This window comes from Lissotriton helveticus, chromosome 10, assembly GCF_964261635.1.
Source record: "Lissotriton helveticus chromosome 10, aLisHel1.1, whole genome shotgun sequence".
Lineage (NCBI taxonomy): Eukaryota > Metazoa > Chordata > Amphibia > Caudata > Salamandridae > Lissotriton > Lissotriton helveticus.
In genome coordinates this window covers 240119653-240135471 of record NC_136071.1, presented here as the reverse complement: position 1 = coordinate 240135471, position 15819 = coordinate 240119653, and the positions used below count along the sequence as shown (strand labels likewise).

Genomic DNA, 15819 nt, shown 5'->3' with positions numbered 1-15819 from the left:
AACCAAGGAGCCATCCAGCATTCAGGGACCACAGGTGAGACTTATTCTGTGTTCAGAAGTGGTGTTGGGGGGCAGGATTACATTTTTCCTTCAAGTTTGGCAGATGATTTCACAGGATGCATGGGTTCTGAAGACAGTGCAGGGGACAAATTGGAGCTCTACAGCTCCCCCAGGCAAGTTTCCCTTCCCCCAAGAATGTATTTTTCCCATCAAGAGCAAACGTTTATCGCCCCCGAAATTCAGACCCCTTTACACAAATTACGGATTACGGAACCTCATCCAGTCGGGTTTCTCAGCAGTGTCTTCTCAGTAAAGAAGAAAGGGGGGCGGAGCACAACTAGTTTTGAATTTGAGAGATTTCAATGGTAGTTTAAAGACATTTCAAGATGGAAGGCATCTATCTGCTCTGCGATCTACTTAAAGAGGGGTCTGCATGGTCTGCTTGGTCCTGAAAGACACATAACTTTCCATCCCCATTTTCGGACCTCACAGGCATATCCTGCAATTCATGTGGCAAGGGATATGTTACGAGTACAAAATCCTTCCCTTCGGTCTCTCATCTGTGCAATTATTCTCCACGAAACTCCTGCGTACAGAGTCCGTGAGGGCTTCGGGGATCCGACTGATTATTTATCTGGACGACATAATTATCATGGCTCGTTGTCCTCAGCTGGTGGTCACTCATCTCGAGTGGTCAACCACTCTCCTCTAAAATTTGGGATTCATTGTGAACCCTCAGAAATCGATTCTGTTACTGTCCCAAGTGATAGAATTTCTAGGGTTTCAGCTAGACTCTTGCAGTTGCCAACTGATTCTACTGTTACAGAAGGTCAGGACCATCAAGAGAGAGTTGAGATTGATTTTGAGCAGACAGACTGTTTCTTTACGATCTGTAGCCCGAGTGGTGGGACTACTGGTCTCCTCGATATAGGCAATCTTTCCAGACCCCCTGCACTACAGAGCACTCCAGAGACTCAAGATTCAGCATCTCCGTAAAGGCCTTGTTTATGCAGAACAGATTCTCCTCTTGGAGAAAGCGAGATCGGAGATGTTGTGGTTGGATCACATGGAGGCATGGAACTGCAGGACCATCTTTGGCTCCACACAATAGAGATAGTGATCAAGTTGTTTGCCAGCTGGTGGGGCTGGGGAACCAGGTGCAGACCGATTTCCACGGGGGGCAGGTGGTCCAAAAATGAACTGACCTTACATATCAATTGTCTGAAGATTCTGGCAAGCTCCTTTGCAATCCGCAGTCTCTCGCCAATGAAGACAGATTATTGCATTTTACTCCGTATGGACAATGTCTCAGCGGTTCGCTCTGTGAACAAGCTGGGGGGAACTAATTCTCGGGTGTTGGCAGAGATTGCAAAGGATTTTGGCATTTTTGCCTTCAACACCGGATACCGGTAGTGGCGGAGTATCTACCGGGCCGCAACAACACAGTGGTGGATTGGCAGTCCCAGCATCTCCGGGACTTCTGCGATTGGAGACTTCACCCCAGAGTTTCCATGCCATGAATCATCTCTGGAACCCATGTAAGATAGACTTGTTTGCATCCTGCCTCAACCAGCAAGACCCAAACTTCTTCAGTTGGTGTCTGGACCCAGAGCCTCAGACGCCTTTCTACAAGACTGGAATTCCAATCTGTACTATGCGTTTCCCCCCTTCTTGATGATTCCTAAGATACTGGCGCAAGTGCGTCATCAACGAGTGGAATTAGTGTTGATAATGCCTCTTTAGAGAGCACAAGCATGGTTCCCAGTCATCTGGAACTGTCTTGCACATCCTGATCCTTCTACTATTCCGCTGGAATCTCTTTCTGGATCAGGAGGCTATCCTCATCCAATGATATTGTCAGGTCATCTTTCCCTAGTGGCTTGGTTGGTTTCTGGTACAGATGGAGTATCTCTGGGCTTTCATGAGAAGCTAACAAATTCATTAGTGAAGCCTGGTCGGCCAATACCCACAAACGCTTCTCTTCTGCTTAGAAACAATGGTGTGGCTGGTGCTGTGAATGGAATGTCAATCCTGTTGGAGCACATTACACTCTGGTAGTCAATTTTCTGCCTTACCTCGCCTCTGCAGGTATGGCTTACAGGACGGTTAATAATTTCTGATCTGCCATTTCGGCAGTCCACGATCTGGTGGATGGCAAGCATTCTATGGCGGTTGGAGAACAACCAATAGAATGCAAACTCCTTAGGGGCATCTGTATGGTCTGGCTCCCATGTCCAAAGTACTCAACATTATGGGACATGTCCGTTGTCCTGCGGGGTTTTTGGAATCATGACCAGCCAATAAATATCTGTTGAGGAAATAATTGTCTGCACAGTTGAGTTTCAGATGTCCACGTTTAGATTTCGCGGGACACAGTGTTTCCCCTGAAAGAGTTACATTCTCCATTTCCAGGCGGACCAAATGCAATACGGCCTCGGTTTCTTACCAGGCATTCCCAGAAAATCCCAAACTTTGTGTGGTACAATGTTTAAAAGTGTATGAGGTAAGTACTGTTGATTTTTGTACAGATATGAAAGGACCATTGGCGGGACTCAGCTTGCCTAGAACCAAGATTGAAGCAGAGTAGGAGAGCTCCGGCGACCGCCCGAATAATTTTGCAGGAATCCGCTTTTATTTCAGGCAACAATCGGAACAGCTGAGCTGCTTAAGAATGCCTAAAGCAGCGCATACCATAGTGGTAACATGGGCCGTAGTCGAGCCCAGCATAGTTCCATTATCGGCGCAGGATGATCCCCACCCGCACCAAAAGTAAGAAAGGCATGCATAAATAAATACACCACACAACTTTTTTGTTTGGAGAAAATTATGGCTGCAGGTTTATTACATACAACAGTATGCAAATTATGGTGGGTTATCTTATGGGCCATCAAAGGGCAGGGAGCCGTACAAACCTATGCTACCCTGCCTGCCTGATGAGCCAAGCACTGTGGAAACCCAATCAGCGCTACCCTTGTAGGGTGATCCCCTTACTGGATCATGTGACACATTGGTTCCTTATTACTCGCGCCCCTTTCAGGGCAGAGCGTAGCAAGGCAAGCCCCCGGTTGTTCAGGTTCACAACCCCTCGAAGGACTTACGGGGCGCCAACGTCATTGTTCCAGGACCCTCCCCTGTGTTTCCTGGGATTTGGCTCTGGCTCCTTCTTGTGCTCTTGCAGAGGTATCCTTCTGTACTCAGCTGCTTCCAGATCACCCTGTAACTCCGCCACAGCTTTGGAGGCAGCCCGTCGCCTACTGAGCCCCCCACCACCAACAGCCCTAAACTCACTTGCAACCGGCTCCTTCAAGTGTCTCCTGCAAGTCCAAGAGCATCATGTCCATACTAACCTGTGACAAGTGCACCTTATCGGCATCAAAATAGCCTCTCAAATGTATCAGCTCATGCCCAATGAACCCAAAACCTCTCTGGTCTGCGAACTTGCGCATTGCGCTGTTAACCCTTTTGCGTGAATGCTCCACTGCTTCGTTGGACCTGGCCCCTTGCCAAGACAAGCGTGGTACTATTGCCGACCAGAAAAGCTCGCATTGGCCCATGCGTTTGCTGATCTCCCCCAAGTCTGCCTTCATTGCCTGTAGGAGAGCACCCCTGCCCATGGAGGTGAGATCGTTGCCTCCCAAGTGGATGATCAGAACGTTGGGAAAAGATCCCTGACCCGCCAAGCACCGTTCTAATTTGTTCAATAGGCTGGCCCACCTCATGCCGGGGAAACCCCACCACTCAAACTTGGTTTGTGGGAACTTTTGCATCCACTTCCTTTGCGAGGCCCACTGGGCTAGTCTGGCGACGAACGAATGGCCGATCACCCCCACCTTGAAACCTGGTGAAATAAACGGATGCCATTTTCACACACCGAACTTTAATAATCATTTATGCTTGAAAATTGCACCACAAGTTCTATTGATCAGCTTCACTGCACGCTCATTATATACTTTCTGCATAAACAGAAACGAATTACACTGCACACAAATTATTTACAATAGTCCCCTTTAAGCAGAATGGGCGGAGCTCCAGTTCACCAGGTAATGGGTGTCCCACTCAAGGACGGATGTAGCGCTTAAAACAGCCGGACTCCCACCACCCTACTTTCTTGATGCCTCCCTGCCCCATGCCTGCCTTAAATGCTGCAGTGGCCGCCCCAATCCTAAAAGAGTCTGAGCGGGCAAGGCCAGCCCGCCTGATGCAGCTGCTCATGACCTTATCCATTTGGAATTTTGAGAGGGGTACCTGGTCCACATGTATGGGGAAGTAACCCGGGACATCGGGGCGGACCGCCAAGTATTGTTAGACTCTGGAGCCCGGGCAGTATCTTAAATCCCCCAGTGGCATTAGGACTATGTTCCTCCCCTTCGCAGTTTGGTCCGTTTTCGACCTTCTGAGGTTAATCACTAGTTTGTCGGACACATTCACATCATGACTGCATAATGCGTCCCCCGACACGTCGGTTTTCGCCCTAGCCACCAGTTCACTACTTCGGAAAGCCCCAAAGAATGTGAGGCAGAAAGCTGCCGCAAAAAGTCTAGAATCAAACTGAGAGAGGGTAACCTCCCTTATCAACAAGGACATTGATATAGCAGTCCTTACTGAAACATGGCTTACGGAATCCTCATCCCCTACCATGGATCTCTTAGTACCACCCCAATATAACATTTTGAGACTTGATAGACCCATAAAGTTAGGAGGAGGTATAGCCTGCATTTACAGATCTGTTATTGAGGTCAAACAAATCCAAGCAGACCCTCTAGAATCCAGCGAATACCTAGGTCTTAATATAAGAACAACTAACAACCAAAGATGCAACCTGCATTCTTTTTACCACCCACCAGGAGACAGCGCAAAGTTTACAGAGGAGCTAATGGAGATCATAACGACCAACTCTAACGACGGCGTCAATAACATATTTCTTGGCGATTTCAACTTACATTGGGAGGACCGCAACGACAAACTGGTCAAATCGCTGAAAGATTTCCTCGATGAACTGAACCTTACCCAACTATGCACACAACCCACTCACTCGAAAGGAGCGACGTTAGACTGGATTATTTCACGAAACAAAGATACATCAATCCTCTCCATAACACCATGTGACTGGTCGGATCATCATGCCATAACATTCGTGATACCTATAATGGAAAAAGGCAGGGCCAGACAACCCCTCAAGACCAAAAAATGGGTTAGAGACACAAGAGATGCAAACTTAGAGCTACTAGTTGAAAGCTGTGAAAGAAACCTAAAACCTCCTAACAACCTGCAGAATGTGAACGAGCTGACCGACCACTACATAACAACTGTCGAAAATATTGTCAATAACACCATGCCATTAAAACTGAAAAAAATCTCGGAGAAGACAAAAAATCCATGGTTTAATGAATCACTAAATGAAGAAAGGCGCAAATTGAGAATGGCCGAAAAAAAATGGAGACAACACCCTTCATCCCCCGAGCTGAAAGCACTCAGAAAAATTAGAGGCCAATATAATAAAAAGATCATCAACTCAAAACAAGAATTCATACGTTCAGAACTGGATAGTGCCAAAAATAGACCACGAAAACTCTTTGAAATCCTAAAGCAATAATCAAACAAACTAGCCAAATCCGTCCATGAGAACTCAAAAACACCCCTAAATTGTGAAGAATTTTCTACATTTTTCACGGAGAAGGCGAAATCGCTAGAAATAGAGCTCAAAAACGCCGTGGCAAACCTTCCCACTGAACCAATGCCTACGAGAGATACCGCCGCTACAACGGAGAGTACCATGGCAAAAAATGAGGCAAGTTGGGATACGTTTGAACTATATGACCAGCACAATATCGCCAAAACTCTTTCTGAAATAAAACCAAACAACCACTACCAAGATCCCCTTCCTGCAAAATGTGTAAAAGAAATCAATCACGTTTTGGTTCCAATATGGACCGAAATTATAAATGCCTCACTATCACAAGGGATCCTCCCTGACTGCCTAAAAACAGGTCAAGTTGCTCCCATAATCAAAAAACCCTCAGCAGATACATCAGTCCCAAACAACTTTCGCCCAGTGACCAACATCCCGTTACTGGCCAAACTAATTGAGAAATGTGTACAGAACCAACTAAGCCAACACATCACCAAGTTCTCATTGCTTGATGAATGCCAATCAGGATTCAGAGCAGGGCACAGCACTGAAACAGCGATCCTCCATATTGTGGATGATGCACTACAGGCCCTTGACCAAAACAAAGCATGCCTACTGATTCTCCTAGATCTGTCCTCGGCCTTCGACACGGTAAATCACGAAGCATTACTGACCAGGTTACGGGACAGGATGGGACTGTCAGGAACTGTGCTGAAATGGTTTAATTCTTTTCTACAGAACAGGACGCAGCGATTCCTGGTCAACCAGTCAATCTCACCTCCATGCCCTATTTCAATAGGAGTCCCTCAAGGATCAACGTTATCCCCAGATCTGTTTAACCTTTACGTCGAACTGCTTACAGAAATTCTCCAAAAATCACAGATATCCTATCACATGTATGCAGACGACACGCAAATATACTTAAAGATCTCATCCCTAAAAGACATGGAACTAATGAACAAGACCTTAAAAATGGCTCTACAATGGTTAACTACCAACCAGCTGAAGCTGAATGCTCACAAAACAGAGTTCCTACTAATCTCACCAGCTAGGAGCCATACGGAAATAAAGGAATGGACGAAAGTCGTGACTGCGCTAATCTGCACCCCAACACTAATCAAGTCAGCGAAATCGCTAGGAATCACACTGGACGAGAATCTGGACATGAAAGCCCACATCAACTCAATGGCTAAAAATGCCCGATTCCACCTGAACTACTTAAGAAAATTGAAACCATTCATCTCAGAGGCGGATCTCAAATTGGCAATCCAATCCTTAGTTATCTCGAGGATTGAATATGGCTGCACCACCTTAGCTGGATTACCAAAAATGTCCACAGCGCCACTGAAAGCATGCCTAAACGCTGCGGCAAGAATTATCACCGGATCTAGGAAATACGATCATATATCGCCACACTTGAAAGCTTTAAGCTGGCTACCTTATGAAGCAAGAATCCAAATGAAGATAGCATGTATCACCCATAAAGCGCTACACCACAATACCCCAAGATACCTAGCGAAGAAAATCCAGCTATCGGGAGGTAATCGACCAGCTAGGAGTACTGAGGAATTGCTATTACGGCCAGCCTTTTTCCACAAGAAAAAAACCTATGACAGAGCGTTCTCAGGAGCTGCCCCCAGAATATGGAACTCACTCCCTCCTAACATCAGGAAGATCCAAAATGTGGCATCATTTAAGCGAGAAGTGAAGAGCTTTCTGATGAAGAAATACACTACCTAGAGTAGAACATTCACGAACTGATAATGACCTAACTATCATACTTGCTTACACATTTTACTTATGATAGAAGTATACCCACAATTGACTACTAACGCTAACTACACACGTGTTCTTGTATATTTATCATCTACCTCATATTTGTTGTCCGTATAACTGTCTGATATATGTGTCTTTCTCCTACGCCTTCTTTGTTAAGCGCTCTGATACCCACGGGTCTTGTTCGCGCTATACAAAACTTTATAATAAATAAATAAATAAATAAATAATAACCTGCTCCACAACGTCCAGTATGGCCTGGAGTGTGTGAAATTCGATGGGCGCCCTGGTATCTGGGCCTCTTACTTCTTCTCCGGCCCACCCCTTTAACGCTGCCCTGATCAAAAAAGAATTAGTGGGTTCCTGTTTTCCACGTAACCTGGCGTCATGAGTTAGAGCTGCCAGATGACCCCGCACCCATGAAATACTCTTTGTCTGCTTCTTGGCCCAGAGTATTAAAACCTTGCACCCGTTGCTCCAATGGATGCTCTGCTTGGCCTAGAGTCAGTGTAATCCTCTGGAAAGTGGCAAGCTGATTCCTGTATTCCTTCCTGGCCCCAGGTGCGAGAGACCGTTCGCCCATCGCTCTTAGTTCTTGTTCCATTGTAGCAGGAGCCAGAGTCGCGCAGGGAAGGGGGTCATTGTCGCTCTAGCTCGCGGCCAGGCCTCCTGGAAACGGAGCCACAGAAAACGAGAGAGAGTGTCAGCTGCCACATGCTTGACCCCCTCAATGTGTCTAGCCCTAAATTCTACATTACAGTGCAGGCAGACCCTGACCAACTCTCTCAACAGACATAACACCAGCGGGCATTTTGCTGTCTTCCCATTGATGGCCTGGACCACTGCCATGTTGTCGGACCAGAACACCACCCTCCTGTCTGACAGCGCCTCTGGCCATAGATGAAGTGCGATGGCAATGGGGAATAGTTCTAGCACAGTTATGTTTGCAGTCACTTTCTTTTTACGGCAAGCGTTGGGCCATTTTTGCGTGCACCACTCGCAATCCATTATCGAGCCAAAGCCCTCCCTGCCTGAAGCATCGATGAAGAGGCTAATTTCCGGGCTGCCAGCCCAGGGAGCCCTCCAGATGACTACCCCATTAAATTGTAGTAGATACCCATGCCACATGTGTAGGTCCTCTTTTAAGCCCCTCTCTAATCTCACCAAGTGATGTTTTTTGCGCACGTTAGCTGTGGCCCTTGCTAGTCTCCTTGCGAAGACTCTGCCCGCTGGTACAACCCTGGCTGCAAAGTTCAGCTTCCCTAAGAGGCTCTGGATGACACATAGCGTCGCTTTGTCTTTGCCTAGGAGAGCCTGGATATCCAGCCGCAATGCCTGCAACTTCTCGTCCGGAAGCCTGGACACGCCCTTGACCGTGTCCATCTCAATGCCCAGAAAAGTGAGGACCTGCGCTGGACCCTCAGTTTTCCCTGGCTCCAAAGGCACCCTCAAGTGTCCTGCCAGCTCCTGAAAGTGAAGTAGTGCTGTGCTGCACTCCTGTGTCCCCGCCTTCCATATGAAGAGAAAGTCGTCCAGGTAGTGCGTGACTCCGACAGTGTTGTACGACCAGGTGAGTGCCCACTGCAAGAAACTGCTAAACACCTCAAAGTACGCGCAGGAAACTGCGCAGCCCATTGGCATGCATTTGTTGAAATAGAATTTGCTCTGCCATTTAAAACCCAGTACGTGGTGACTCTCGGGGTGTACTGGGAGCAGGCAGAAGGCTGATTCTATGTCTGCCTTCGCCAGCCATGACCCCTTTCCTGCTCTACCTGAACATGTTAACCGCCATGTCGAAAGAACAGTAGGACACTGAGCATGTTCCTTCCTCCAACCAGTGGTTGACCGAATTGCCTTCTGGGTAGGACAAGTGGTGTATGAGACAAAAGTCCCCAGGTTCTTTTTTGAGGACCACCCCTAGCGGAGAGACCAGGAAATTTTCTAGTGGGGGGGTGTCAGAAGGCCCTGCTATCCTCCCCAAGACCTTCTCCTTCAGGATCTTCTCATGCACCACCTGCGAGAGTTCCCAGGCAGACCTCAAATTATCTGCATCCCTGCACATCCGTAGCCCTAGGTATGGGATCTTGAAGCCATCTATGAAGCCCTCAGCCAGGATCCTGCCATCTTTCGTGTTGGGGTATGCTCTGAGCATGGGGATGAGGGTGTCTATGCAAATTGGTGATGGGCCTTTTCCAGATGAAACCTGAATGGGAGCAGCTGCTGAAGGTGGGATGTGACCCGGGCTAATGTCGCAGTGATGGACTGGCAGCGGTGGGGGGCTCTGGGGGGGGGACTGCGCTACTCATTTTGTGTCTTGTCTTGCTTGGTGGCAGCTGGCTTATTGCCACAGGACGCTGCTGGGAGACCTGCCCCACACTTGCTGAAAATGTGCCCAAATTTGCAGGCCTTTCCCGAAGAGCAGAAATCTGCGTTGTACATTCTACAAGAATTTGAGTTGAAACGTTTGCCTCCCCTTCCTTGGTGGCCACCTCCTCGGCCTCCACGAAAGGACTGACGGAAAGGATGCCTAGCCGGATGTTTCTGACCCCTGACACTTCCCTGTCCCTTTCTATATTTTGAGGTGCCCTTGACGTCTGCTGTGAACTTCCCCATGTGCTCCACCCAGAGCTGGATCTCCTTTTGATCCCAGTTCAAATCTGGACACATGGCCATTCTCTTTCTGAAATCTCGATCGTAATTGTACCACCCGATGCGCCCTGTTGTTTCGGCCTCTTCATGTATTACGCGAGAGTACTGCCACATGGCGGGGCCTGCTCTGGAAATTTTTCAGACACCACTGCTGCCATTATAGCGAAAGCGTCGCCCCAATTCTTAATTGTTTTCTCCGGCCAATTCTGGAATTTGACCTTTTTGTCTTCATCCTTCCCCCCCATCCTCCTGGTATCTAGACCCTCTACCCCATGCATGAGCAGGGTAAAAATGTCCACAAATTTGCGCCTCCATATACCCTCTTTTGCCGCCAAAGGTACCTCCCAGTCCAGAGAGCACCGACCCGATTTGAGTGCTGCTACTGTGACGAGCGGCGCTGTTGGTCCTGTCTCCCCCTTGCCTGCCTCTGTCGGTACCACTGACTTGGTAGCGTCCAAAGATCCGCCAGAGTGTGTTGTAGCCGTGCCCACTGGACTGAGGGTGGGAGGGGGAGGGGTTGCTGGTCACTGTGCGGTGGTAGCTGGCCCTGATAGCACACTTGAGGTTGAGCTGCCCCTGCAAATGTACAAAAGAGAGTAGATATCTATACTACTATAATAAAGGAAGAACTTTCAGCCTTTGAGGCGGGTAAACTCGGGAACCACAGCGCCAATCCACACACCCGATACACCGTTGGAATCGTCAGGGTGTGTAGATGGTTATAGGCTATATAAATAAATAAAAAACGTTATTTAAAAAAATTTCAGTAAAAAAAAAAGTAGTCCCTCCAAAGTAGCGCCGGCCGCGACGTGCGTGCTCACGTCAGGAGCGCGGGGAGGAGCGGCGTCCAGGAGCGCGACGAGGAGCGGCGGACATGGCACGGGGGAGGAGCAGTGACGTGAGGAGCAGCGGACAGGCCAGCGGCGGTGCGAGCGGCGGACAGGCGGGAGGAGCGGCGGCTCAGGTAAGGGGACCCATGTCGGGGCAGGCGGGGGTCGGGGCAGGCGGGGGTCAGGGCAGGCGGGGGACAGGCCGGGCGGGGGCCCGGGCTGCTGCACAATGTCGGGGCGGGCGGGGGTCGGGGAAGCCTGTTGCACCCGGACAAGGTCGGGACGGGCTGCTAGTACTAATATAATAAAGAGAGAGCCCAAACCTTTGAGGCGGGTAATCTCAGGAACCACAGCACCAATCACAACACCCAATACAGCGTTGAAAAGGGCAGTTGCAGCAGAAGGACATAGGCTGTGCAGACGCCCACCATATACATTTAAAAGGTAAAAGAACCGTGCCAGCAAAGTAGTCCCTTGTGGGCGTGTCTGCGTTGTGCTGTGGGCGTGACAAACACTGGGGGCGTGTGGTACATTCCGCCCTTCATGCCAGGTCTCATATCGTGTGCTGTGGGAGTGTGCTGGGCGCGTGGGCGTGTGCGGGGCGCGGGATTATGGAAAAAAAAGCGAGCGTTGTGCCCAATATTTCATTGTTTTTTGTTCCCAGGTTCTGTACATTCCAGCTCCGGGTGTCCACCCTGCTCCCTTTAAATACCCCTGCACCCCATAATCATAACCCACCCTTACTCCTTAAAATACCCCAACACCCTTAAACACTAACCCATCTTAACCCTATAAATATACCCTGTACCCAAAGACCCAAACCTATCCCTAAACCTTAAAAATACCCCTGTACCCCAAAACCCAAACCTAGCCCTGAACCCTATAAATACCCCTGTACCTCAAAACCCAAACCTATCCCTGAACCCTAAAAATACCCCTGTACCCCAAAACCCAAACCTACCCCTGAACCCTAAAATACCCCTGTACCACAAAACCCAAACCTAGCCCTGAACCCTTAAAATACCCCTGTACCCCAAAACCCAAACCTACCCCTGAACCCTAAAAATACCCCTGTACCCCAAAACCCAAACCTAGCCCTGAACCATAAAAATACCCCTGTACCCCAAAACCAAAACCTACCCCTGAACCCTAAAATACACCTGTACGCCAAAACCCAAACCTAGCCCTGAACCCTAAAAATACCCCCGTACCCCAAAACCCAAGCCTAGCCCTGAACCCTTAAAAAAACCCTGTACCCCAAAACCCAAACCTACCCCTGAACCCTAAAAATACCCCTATACCCCAACATCCAAACCTAGCCCTGAACCCTAAAAATACCCATGTACCCGAAAACCCATACCTATCCCTAAACCCTAAATCTACCCCTGTACCCCATAACCCAAAACTATATCTGAACCCTTAAAATACCCAAACACCCCAAAACATATACCTCAGTACCCCAAAACATATACCCCTATACCCATACTTACCTTATCCAAACATTAAAAAAACATGCTTTTACCATTCATGCATTTACAACGAATTTCGTTGTAAATGTATGCGTGGTAAAGCATATAAAATGTAATGCCATGCGTTATAATGGCATTGCGGAGTCTTGCTACTTTCGAAATAAAAGTATGCGGAGTGATGGTATGCGGAAATAAAGTTGCGGAATAATGGGTGTTTACCCACCCCCGGTAAGTACATTGGTGGCACGGAGGCCGCCATCTCCAGCAACATACTCATATTTTTTCACCACCGATTTGAAAAATGCACAGGTCTCTCTCATTGATGGCCAGCACCGACATACACTTTTAGACACACCTCCCGCCACAAGTTCTAGAATTGCAAACATTAGAGCTGGGGAGCTACGTTCGAATCTCGGCATCAGCTCAACATCCTGTGATTCCAGGCAAATCGCTTTGTCTCCCCGTGCCTACCACAAATGAATGTGTTCTACTGTAATATAAATTGTGCTCATGCCATGTTGTCGAGTTCGCGCTATATAATATTGCAAGGAAAAATAAAGTAGGGAAACTCGAGTTCACACACTACTGAACGCGCACTCTTAAGTGCATCAGCAGTGCACTGTGAATCGGAGCGTTTCACAGGCCTGTCACAGATAAGAAATGCTATCAAAACGAAATCTTACAAAACAATATACTACTGGCTGGCAGCAATTCATACCCGGACAACGTCGGGACGGGCTGCTAGTCAGTAAATAAAACAATCAAAATCTGTGACAGCAGGCAGCCGTCATGCGAGTAATGGACGTGGGCCAGATGAGGCACAGGGGGCAAAGATCCTGTGACCTAAGGCATACATTTGCCCATGAGTAAAGACTTCACTTCTTACTCGAAGGAAGCAGTTGGTTTCTTGGTGCAGTGAGTTCCAGATCCTCGGGGCGATCCCAGAGAAGGCTTGGTTGTATGTTTATTTTGGGAAAATCTTTGTGGTTTCAGCAGTAGAGTGCTGACGCTTCTGGAAGATCTATCACCACCAGAGAGCACCAACTTCTGAGCCAGATATCGCGGGATATTGTAGATATGTGTGATTCTGCACATCTGCTGATGATTTTACCTGATTCTGGGAGTTTGATTCATGAAATTCCTAGTAATCGTATGCCAAGTGTGTCACAGCCATTTCAGCTTAGTAGTTCTGTGAAACCTTCACAAGTCAATATGGCGCTGATTCCTTCCTGTGATTCCTCCCCCCATCGTCGTCCTACTTAACCACATCGCTGCTTGATAGTTTCCCCTGCTGTGCTGGACAGCAATGAAAACGGGTGTGGTCATGACGAGCTCAGCATGGAAGGGGTTAACTGGTTTTAGAATGTGATGATTCAATGCATAGCAACGATTCTCCAAATGGCTCTCTCTCTTCTTCCTTCTGCTACCTCTTGTTCTTGCTACGTCTGCTGTTCCTGTTTCCTATCTTGATCCGCTTGCCTGAACTGCAAGAGGTTTTAGTCTACTCTGGTTTTACTCTAGAAAATGGAGTTTTCTCCTATCTGAATTTCTCAAGCCCCCCTGCTTTGGTGTTAACATATCATTCTGGAGTAAGGAACAAATAAGAAGAATGACAAACCATTTCTATGAAACCCAGAAAAGAAATAGAGATTTAACTTCACATAAGAACAGCAATTGTGAGTATTTGTCACCAAGCAATTTATGGACAAGAACCGGCGCATCTGGTTCTAAGATTCTGCTGGTCTCTGAGTTGGCAACTAAGATTATCCATCATCTTCTTATCTTCTGTTCTGTATTATAGGAAAAGGAGTGGACCCACCTTCTCTGCGGATTCGTGTAGACTTCCCATACTCCTATTCAGCTAAAGGCCACTGATGACAATTTTATATTTGGAACATACTTTAGCATGTTTGGCTTTTGCACTTTTGAAATACATTTGTAGATGTTATGATTCAGCCACACTTCCACTGAACAAGCATTTTTTAAATGTGCATGTACCTTTTTCTTTTTGTCCAGGTGGATGGCTTTGCACCAAAAATAGCATTCAGTTGACATAGTCATAAGGGCCAGCGTGCTCAGTTTCATGCAGATCTGTGCAGGGGTGAAAAGGTAAGCAAGTGAAAAAAAAGCTGTATTTTATCATTTTAGCTTCCATAGGAAATTGAGCTTTTGCCTACAGTCCAAACCGCAAATTGAATTTACTCTACACTTGGCACGAAAGTAGAATGTTAAACACAACGTGTGATTTTGTTTGTTTGGTGTAAATTCATTCAGTAGTTTTTGAAATATTAGCGTTAAAACAGAGTTTACGGTTGTGCTTGAGAGGGTTAACAAAGTGGTATTACTGTCACATGTGGGGTTCGTGGATGCTCCGTGGATCCAGAATTTCTAAACAAATTCTCATTGAATGAGGATGCCTTTTCTCCCATCGTGCCTTTCAGATCTGCAGTTCCAGAATTGGTACCGCACATTCGAGTGATCAGAATGGCAGCTGCCAGAGAAAATTTAGCTTGTGGTGGCGTTTCAGTATACAGAGAAATGTCCCTGTGCCCAGAACAAAAAAAGTGAAAGGTTGTGTAAGAGGACAGGGTAGGCATACCATGAATTCCAGGGCATCGTAGTTGGACACCCAAAGCATTCTCTAGTCAGTAAGTGTAAAATAAAATGTGTTACAGGATCTGCTGTACTTTTTATGAATCTGTCGATCTCTGACATCTAAAATGCTGGCCAGTGTTTGCTGTAAAAAGAGAGGTACTGCTTACCCCATCGGCATTTTAAAATTTGGGGATCCTGAAAATGTTCTCTGATCAATGCATCGTGTTTTGCAGAGGTGCAAAAATGGATTTGGCACTGCAATCTTCCATAAGGGTGACATGGGTGAGAGATGTTTGCAGTACCCAAACATGACACTCGCCCTACATTGGCAAGTCCAAACAAGGATCTGCGAATCCCAAAAAAGCTAGGCTAAAGCTAAAAATCTATTGGCCAACACTTTACCTCATGCATAGTTGGGCACATGACTGACCAAGGATCAGGCCCTACGGCCAACCACTGATGTGCACAGCTGAAGGCTTTGCGAAACGAGTGTTGACCAACCCCCACTGCACACAGCCTTGCACCATATTCAAAACAACAATTTGCCAAAAGTACTGAAACAAAGAAAAGAGCTATCAAGAGAACAACATGCTGGCATCACGAGCTATGGCCTATTCTGCATGCGTTGTTAAACATAATTTGAGAATTTCAGTGGCTTTCTGCGTTTTAGCCAAATCCATAACTTTTAACTATGGTCCAGTAAATATATATGTACCAGCAGCCCATCCCGACGTCGTCCGGGAGCAATTAGGCTTCAGGCCCCCCGCCGCCCCGACGTTGTCCGTGGGTCCCCCGGAGCCTTCCTCCCTATATTGCAGTATTATACCTCTATGTTTACTTTGTATGCTTTTGTAACCTGCACACGTCACTT

General features: G+C 47.4%; 1 protein-coding gene across 5 annotated transcripts in view; it reads left to right on the top strand.

The window, feature by feature from the left end:
• The window catches only part of NT5M (5',3'-nucleotidase, mitochondrial), a 401499-nt gene that overhangs the window by 140053 nt on the left and 245627 nt on the right, over positions 1-15819 (top strand). For 2 of the 5 annotated variants that reach the window (XM_078665214.1, XM_078665216.1), the window contains one exon: positions 14370-14462. The exons of the other annotated variants lie outside the window; for them this stretch is intronic. In XM_078665214.1, coding sequence (XP_078521340.1) covers positions 14437-14462 — 26 coding nt within the window. In that variant the 5' untranslated portion in view covers positions 14370-14436. Of the gene's footprint in view, positions 1-14369; positions 14463-15819 lie in introns of those variants that run through there. 5 annotated transcript variants of the gene reach the window in all.